General features: G+C 38.5%; 1 protein-coding gene across 1 annotated transcript; it reads right to left on the bottom strand.

Moving 5' to 3' along the window:
• Positions 1–783: 783 nt before the first annotated feature.
• LOC138355717 (uncharacterized) lies at positions 784–7,693 on the bottom strand. Its single transcript, XM_069311023.1, has 2 exons — positions 6,623–7,693; positions 784–3,368 (listed from the first exon to the last, which is right to left on the bottom strand). Exon 2 carries the CDS (start codon positions 2,314–2,316, stop codon positions 886–888), a length of 1,431 nt encoding a protein of 476 aa, XP_069167124.1. The 5' UTR covers positions 2,317–3,368; positions 6,623–7,693; the 3' UTR covers positions 784–885.
• Positions 7,694–9,390: the final 1,697 nt, after the last annotated feature.

Genomic DNA, 9,390 nt, shown 5'->3' with positions numbered 1-9,390 from the left:
TATAGGCAAGACAACAACATCTCTTTCTAGGCGTTTAACGATGCATAAGCAACAGGGCTCCATTAAGGAACATATAATCTCTTCCCACAACCAAACCATCGCCAGAGAAATCCTAGTAAACAACACAGAAATCATCGATAGATACAGCGATAGCAGGCGACTTGACGTTTGCGAGGCACTACACATCAAGAAGTCAACACCAGCAATCAACATCCAATTATTGCACAACTATATTCTACCCACCTCAAGACTCCGCTCCAATATAGAAGCATCAAGAAATATGAACCAATAGGCTTTCTACAAACACTTCTATTCAATACCCATTGTTTCGTGTTCTGTCTTGTGTTGATGAAATTAATACCCTATTAATGCCACCCCTTGTTCTGTCTTGTGTTGATGAAATTAATACCCTATTAATACCACCTCTTGTTCTGTCTTGTGTTGATTAATGCCACATCACCCCTTCCACCTCACTCAAATGTAGATATAAAATCGGAGATGCGTAAGTTCTATTCAGTTGTGTATTTGTAAACTAAAGTCTTTGAAAATGTAATAAGTTTTACGAAACGCGCTCGTGTCGCGTCAGACTAGAAATAAAAATGAATTTTGGAAAATTGATTTTTGATTTACCTCCAACAGTGAAAAGAAATGTACGAAAGATTGAGAAAAATCGTGTTAGAATTATTAATCTTACTTTTTCGGTCATATATATATATATATATATATATATATATATATATATATATATATATATATATATATATATATATATAGGATATACATGGGTTGATACAAAAATAATAATGCAAAAGGTGCTTAAAGGTTATGGATCTCTTGAAGAACACAACAATGGGAAACATTGATGAATGTCACAGACGGGTTCGATCATTGTTGCAAGTCAAACACTTCTTCGAATTCCTCTGAAGTTGGACTAGTGCCCAAGACGCAACAGGCATTTCCCCTCTGAATCGCAACACTGAGGCGCTGGAACAAGAAACTTTTTGCTCTCTGGTCTTTTGTAGCGCTGATCAATTTGTCCCCCAACTCCTTCAGGAACTTCAATGCACATTTTCCCCACGAACCGAGGGTCTCCGAGCCGATCGGAACAAAGCTGTAGCAGTGTGCTAGACCTCTGTATTTAATAATTTTCTGCGATTCCCTGAAAGAAGCAGCACCACCGCTTTCACGTGTGCTGTAGTGGAGGTAGGTACTGGCCAGTGTGGCAGCGCACGTGTAGTCCCATACCACTTGCTTACCATCCTTCCAAGGTAGCAAGGTGACCCCATCAGGGCGCTTCTGAGGGTCGTTAGGTCTGGATAAGTGTGGTTCTCTTTGTGCCGGGCAGCGGGCTGTGGCGAGGCTCCTCTTGATGATGTCGTTGACTTCTTCATGTCTTGCAATTTTACCCTGTGATTTACGACATACCAGACCATGACGACCATATTGGTCTGCCATCGCAGTTCCGCAGATGCACCTATGTTCGGTGAGGATGGGGGCGGCAAGGCGAAGGGCAACCCCAATGCGGAGAGCGTCATGACTGAGGCGAGTTCCCAGGGCTGCATTCGGCACAGCAAATAAAAAATCCCCGGCGTGGGGTGCTGTTACCGCTAGGAGGCGGGCTTTGTTTTCAGCATCAGCGTTGTCAATCATTGCTGTGACAGTCTTTTCCATTATGGGGCTATCCCAGTGGGCCTGCTTGTGGTCTTTTGGGACTTGTGGTCGGGGTTGAGGGTGTGCAATGGTGTCCCATTGTCTGGCTGCTTCGATGAACGTTTGATCATGAGTTCCCGCTGTCTCTCTCATACGCTCTGGTAGGATCTGCCCTACCAATTCGTTGGCTGCTGTACATGAGGATAAGAATGCTGGAAGTGCTACCTCAGTTGCCTTTCGTATGCCTATCCCTCCAAATCTCACTGGTAGTGTTGCTTGGTCCCACTGACTGTCATCTAAATCTAGGTTGAGCGCCTTCCTGAATATTGACCTGAGGAGCTCATCATATTGATTTAGAAGTGGGTTCCCAAAAGTTGGTGCACACCTTAAGAAGTATGTTAGCCTGGGCAGGGTAAGGCACTTTGTGAGAAGGTAGAGGGCATCGTGGGAGTCCAAGTCCCCAATTCTCTCTTCCATCCTCTTTAGGTCTCTAAACTTTTCGTCAAGGACTGCAGCAATGGCATTGTGGCCCAGAGGTGCTCCGAGAATTGTGCTGTCGGTAGGTTTAACGACTGAGGCTTCTGGTAGAACTGATTTCACTGCTCTAATGATTACTTCACTAGATGCAATAATTTCGCACTTGGAGGGGCTAAGAACGAGACCCATGGACTCCCCCCGTGTCTTCACCAGCTGTAAGTCTTCTAGCAGGGAATCTTGTGTGCCTGCCAGAGTGCCATCATCCAGGAACCAGATGTTGAGCTCGCTGGACAGTCTGTTTTTTTTTTTTTTTTTTTTTTTTTTTTTTTTTTTTTTTTTTTTTTTTTTTTTTTTTTTTTTTTTTGATATATACAAGAGTTGTTACATTCTTGTACAGCCACTAGTACGCGTAGCGTTTCAGGCAAGTCCCTGGAATACGATCCCCGCCGCGAAGAATCGTTTTTTCATCCAAGTACACATTTTACTGTTGCGTTAAACAGAGGCTACAGTTAAGGAATTGAGCCCAGTAAATCCTCCCAGGCCAGGATACGAACCCATGACATACCGCTCGTGGAACGCCAGGCGAGTGTCTTACCACTACACCACGGAGACTGTTGGTTGTAATTGTAATGGACTGGTTGTAATTTCTCGAACCGCTATGCAAAAGAGGAACGGTGCAAGTGGGTCACCCTGTTGAATTCCCTCTGCTGAGGTGACTTCATGTTTGCCAAACAGGAGGGTTGAGTCTTTGCTGTAGCCTGCTGACACAAACGGGAGAATGCTTGGGCAATGTTCCTGGACTGCAGTGAGGATTACTTCCCTTTTGACCGAGTTGAAAGCGTTTTTAAAATCTAATTTTACTACTGCCTGGTCTTCAGTAAGAGAGCTAATGTAGGCTCGTGCAGCATGAGCCGCTGCTTCGCAGCCTTGGGGGACTCCAAACCCCAGCTGGTTGGGTTGCAGCATGGTGGCTGCTTCCGTTCGGATACTTCTGACAGCAGCCCTTGCAACTAGGCGGCGAAGGGTATTACCAACGGCAATGGGTCTGATTCCTCCCCCCTTCTTTTTGAGGGCACATAGGGATGCACCAAAGAAGAATGGATTGATTTCATCAGGGATTAACCCGGCGAGGCAGTTGTTGACAAACGTTGTGATTTCTGTCAGGAGCGCTTCTGCAGCTGGGCCAAGAACAGGGTTCACCATTTCCTTCACATGTTGAGGTCTTACCCTTGTGTAGCCTCCTGAGGAGCCCGGGGGAAATGAAACGATAGCTTTATAAACCTCTGACTCCCGGAGGACGAGAGGTTCCTGATTTAAAAAAAAAAAAAAAAAAAAAAAAAAAAAAAAAAAAAAAAAAAAAAAAAAAAAAAAAAAAAAAAAAAAAAAAAATATATATATATATATATATATATATATATATATATATATATATATATATATATATATATATATATATATATGTCGTACCTAGTAGCCAGAACTCACTTCTCAGCCTACTATTCAAGGCCCGATTTGCCTAATAAGCCAAGTTTTCCTGAATTAATATATTTACTATAATTTTTTTCATATGAAATGATAAAGCTACCCTTTTCACTATGTATGAGGTCAATTTTTTTTTATTGGAGTTAAAATTAACGTAGATATATGACCGAACCTAACCAACCCTACCTAACCTAACCTAACCTATTTATATAGGTAAGGTTAGGTTAGGTAGCCAAAAAAAGCTAGGTTAGGTTAGGTTAGGTAGGTTAGGTAGACGAAAAAACATTAATTCATGAAAACTTGGCTTATTAGGCAAATCGGGCCTTGCATAGTAGGCTGAGAAGTGAGTTCTGGCTACTAGGTACGACATATATATATATATATATATATATATATATATATATATATATATATATATATATATATATGTCGTACCTAGTAGCCAGAACGCACTTCTCGGCCTACTATTCAAGGCCCGATTTGCCTAATAAGCCAAGTTTTCATGAATTAATTGTTTTTCGGCAACCTAACCTACCTAACCTAACCTAACCTAACTTTTTCCGCTACCTAACCTAACCTAACCTATAAAGATAGGTTAGGTTAGGTTAGGTAGGGTTGGTTAGGTTCGGTCATATATCTACGTTAATTTTAACTCTGATAAAAAAAAATTGACCTCATACATAATGAAATGGGTAGGTTTATCATTTCATAAGAAAAAAATTAGATAAAATATATTATTTCAGGAAAACTTGGCTTATTAGGCAAATCGGGCTTTGAATAGTTGGCCGAGAAGTGCGTTCTGGCTACTAGGTACGACATATATATATATATATATATATATATATATATATATATATATATGTCGTACCTAGTAGCCAGAACTCACTTCTCAGCCTACTATTCAAGGCCCGATTTGCCTAATAAGCCAAGTTTTCCTGAATTAATATATTTACTATAATTTTTTTCTTATGAAATGATAAAGCAACCCATTTCTCTATGTATGAGGTCAATTTTTTTTTATTGGAGTTAAAATTAACGCAGATATATGACCGAACCTAACCAACCCTACCTAACCTAACCTAACCTATATTTATAGGTAAGGTTAGGTTAGGTAGCCAAAAAAAGCTAGGTTAGGTTAGGTTAGGTAGGTTAGGTAGACGAAAAAACATTAATTCATGAAAACTTGGCTTATTAGGCAAATCGGGCCTTGAATAGTAGGCTGAGAAGTGCGTTCTGGCTATTAGGTACGACATATATATATATATATATATATATATATATATATATATATATATATATATATATATATATATATATATATATATGTCGTACCTAGTAGCCAGAACTCACTTCTGAGCCTACTATGTAAGGCCCGATTTGCCTATTAAGCCAAGTTTTCATGAATTAATTGCTTTTCGACTACCTAACCTACCTAACCTAACCTAACCTAACTTTTTCGGCTACCTAACCTAACCTAACCTATAAAGATAGGTTAGGTTAGGTTAGGTAGGGTTGGTTAGGTTCGGTCATATATCTACGTTAATTTTAACTCCAATAAAAAAAAATTGACCTCTTACATAATGAAATGGGTTGCTTTATCATTTCATAAGAAACAATTTAGAGAAAATATATTAATTCATGAAAACTTGGCTTATTAGGCAAATCGGGCCTTGCATTGTAGGCTGAAAAGTGAGTTCTGGCTACTAGGTACGACATATATATATATATATCTATATATATATATATATATATATATATATATATATATATATATATATATATATATATATATATATATATATATATATGTCGTACCTAGTAGCCAGAACGCACTTCTCAGCCTAATATGCAAGGCCCGATTTGCCTAATAAGCCAAGTTTTCATGAATTAATGTTTTTTCGACGACCTAACCTACCTAACCTAACCTATCCTAACTTTTTCGGCTACCTAACCGAACCTAACCTATAAAGATAGGTTAGGTTAGGTTAGGTAGGGTTGGTTAGGTTCGATCATATATCTACGTTAATTTTAACTCCAATAAAAAAAATTGACCTCATACATAATGAAATGGGTAGCTTTATCATTTCATAAGAAAAAAATTAGAGAAAAAATATTAATTCAGGAAAATTTGGCTTATTAGGCAAATCGGGCCTTGTATAGTAGGCTGAGAAGTGCGTTCTGGCTACTAGGTACGACATATATATATATATATATATATATATATATATATATATATATATATATATATATATATATATATATATATATATATATATATATATGTCGTACCTAGTAGCCAGAACGCACTTCTCAGCCTACTATGCAAGGCCCGATTTGCCTATTGGGCCAAGTTTTCATTAATTAATTGTTTTTTGACTACCTAACCTACCTAACCTAACCTAACCTAACTTTTTCTGCTACCTAACCTAACCTAACCTATAAAGATAGGTTAGGTTAGGTTAGTTAGGGTTGGTTAGGTTCGGTCATATATCTATGTTAATTTTAACTCCAATAAAATAAAATTGACCTCATACATAATGAAATGGGTAGCTTTATCATTTCATAAGAAAAAAAATAGAGAAAATATATTAATTTAGAAAAACTTGGCTTATTAGGCAAATCGGGCCTTGCATAGTAGGCTGAGAAGTGCGTTCTGGCTACTAGGTACGACATATATATATATATATATATATATATATATATATATATATGATAATATATAGTGACATATATTATATTTTTGATATATGATATATTTTCTTCTCCTACCATCCTTATTCTTTTGGTATGTGTGTATATATATTTAACTTTATTTGAAAATATTATCCTATATATTAATATATACTAATTATATATATATATATAGTTATAACATGTAGATAAATTAATATTCAAGCTTGTTCGCATTTATGTTACTCACGTGGCCCCACTTAGTGAGGTGATTCGATGAAATATCTATGCCCAAGCTTACCACCAAGTGCTGTTATGTCGTTGAGGATATAGCCTCACTTACCAATGACTTTTGTACAGTGGACTGGAGATTTCCTCCTAGACCAGCAATAACACTAGAGTAGCCATCATGTGGGTTATGCAATAAATGTTGACTCCAGGTCACTGCTTCCTGTACTCCAGCCCTAAACTCCAATATGTTGAAACCGGTAGAACCCTCTCCTACGACCCCAATGTAGATCTGCCGGAGAATTACACTGTACCAACTGCAACAGTCTAATATATTAATAATATAGCATAGAAAATTATTCCTAAGGAAATGAGAGAGGTTTTCTGGGATTTTTAGTAAATTATTCCTCGTAACCCGGTTGAAACTCTAATGTTAGGAACTCACAACAAAAGAAATGATTTTTAGATACAACCAGGACGCGTCCTTGGAGAATGCAACAGCTCGATTTGTAGCAATTCGTTTAACAGTACGGCTCTGCTATACAATTTGCAACTCTGAGTGAGACAATTCTGCGGTTATAAGCAAAAATATTTCGTCTATCTGAAGAGCACAGTGATGTATCCGTCTCTTGTACCAGGAGCTCAGGAACTCTGACGCATGGCGCGGCGCTTCCCCCTTTCATCAGCTGGTAGTCACGGCACACATTTTCGGTGCAAATTCACACCTTTTCCTTTCTTGACATTTTCATTCCCTAAGATTCTTACAACCCAACACTCTCACTAATATTCACGCTCGCTAACACTGTACTGGGGGTCGGAAAATGAATGATGAAAAGAGAAGAATATTATAATTAATGGGTGGATTTTTGGGGCGAGGGAGGAAGAGAAAGGGTGAGGGAGGTATGAGGAAGGAGTATGGGAGTAGCGAGGAGTGGTCAGGTAGAGAGGTAGGAGGGAGGAGAAAGGAAGGAGTGGTCATAGGAAAGGGAAAGTTAGAGAGAGGAAGAGAATGGGATCACTAAGGGAAGTAGAAGGTACATAGTTAGAAGTAGTAGTTGCAGAAAGTAGCTGCCACCATCCATTCTAAACTTAGTACAAATTAGACAAGGAATGGAACTTGTCTGTACTTTAAGCTGTTATTAACTTTTAAGAATGTATCAAAGGCATCTGCTGTAAGCATATACCCATAATCTTTAAACCAGTTCAATCAGCAACCTTTCCCTTTCTCACAGTCCTCCCCACCATTCCCCCTTCCCTCGCCCTCAAACAATTCCTCACTCCCCCCATCCCCTCGTCCTCTCAATCAGTTCCCACTCCCCTGTCCCCTCGTCCTCCCCACCATCCCCTACTCATCTGTCCCCTTGTCCCCCTCCCCCACCATTCTCCATTCCCCTGTCCCCTCGTCCCCATCAGCCCCAACTCCCCTATCCACTCATCCTCCCCATCATTACCCCTTTCCCTGTCCCCTCGTCCTCACTACCATATTCCACGAATTAAGAAAAAAAGTTAAAAAAACGAAATGAAAAAAATGAAAAATAAACTATACTCACAAATTGAACGATATGGTAAGCAACACAGCTCAATTGCAATACAATGTCACACAAAATAATTAAATCAAAATGAAAATAAATAGAAATCTTTGAAAATTTAATTTAACAATGAAACCCAAAACATTGAAATGGAATTGTAACATATATAATATAGCATGTGTTGCTCTTATGTGCAACAGATGGCACTGATTTTTTTTAACCATGTTTTTACCTGTCACAGGTGTGGCATCTGTACTTATACTCACGAAATGGACGGTGTGGTAAACATCACAGCTTAATTCCAATACAATGTCACACATAATAATAAGATCTAAATGGAAATCAATTGAAATATTTGAAAATTCTATTTCATTGAAATTCATTGCAATCAGAAACATTTAAATGGAAATGCAACATATTTCGTATAGTATGTGTGTTGCTATTATGTGCAGCAGATGGCACTGTTAAAAAAAACTAGTTTTTACCTGTCACAGGTGAGGCATGTATATAGGAGATATATTAAAACATGCGCCTATACGAATGCAACGTAGTCACATAATTTCAAAGCAATTGGTGAAGATTGCTTTGAAATCAATTGCGGTGAAGAAAGAGGTTTCGAAGATTCCCTCACATGAAAAACAAATAAAAAACACAGTTTAAAAAAAAAAACATGGTTTTTTCCCGTCACAGATGTAACATTCATATAGAATTTATATAAAAACCCGCTTGGATGTGAATGGAACATTGTGTGAAAATTTCAAAGCAATCGGTGAAGAACTTTCGGAGATTAACGATTTTGAACTAACGAACATTTACATTTTTATTTATATAGATGATAAGTATCATAATTCAAGCAATTTAACTTAATGTTCACGTTGTCATGATTAATATACAATGTGAGTCATCACACAAGAATTCGAGAATACAGCAACTGACTGCCCCTGAAATCCCACAAAATGTTAAGTTTAGAAAACAAGAAATAAGTCACCTTATCGTTCACTCACCAAGGGTCTGAGCCTAACTTGAATAGAGAGGGGGAGGAAGGGGTTGACAGGCAGAGTCCCCACCCAGCCTGCCAGCCTTGACTGGCAGCTGTTCAATCGTCCAGCCTCTCTGTCTGTTCTGTTCTGTTCTCTGCTGATGCTGGGCTATCCTCTCGAATGTACAATTCACTGGGTATTTATTGCGAATCTGGGAGCTAAACTCCGCCCACAAGAGGAAGAGGAGTAACCAAGAGGAACACAGCACAGAAAACCAAGTGGAACACAGCACAGATAACCAAGAGGAAAAGCACAGATAACCAAGAGGAAAAGCACAGATAACCAAGAGGAACACAGTGTGTTGTAATCCACAA

Source organism: Procambarus clarkii, chromosome 68 (assembly GCF_040958095.1).
Source record: "Procambarus clarkii isolate CNS0578487 chromosome 68, FALCON_Pclarkii_2.0, whole genome shotgun sequence".
In the NCBI taxonomy this organism is placed as follows: Eukaryota; Metazoa; Arthropoda; class Malacostraca; order Decapoda; family Cambaridae; genus Procambarus; species Procambarus clarkii.
The sequence above is the reverse complement of the archived record's forward strand: the minus strand, read 5'-3'. Positions and strand labels throughout refer to the sequence as shown.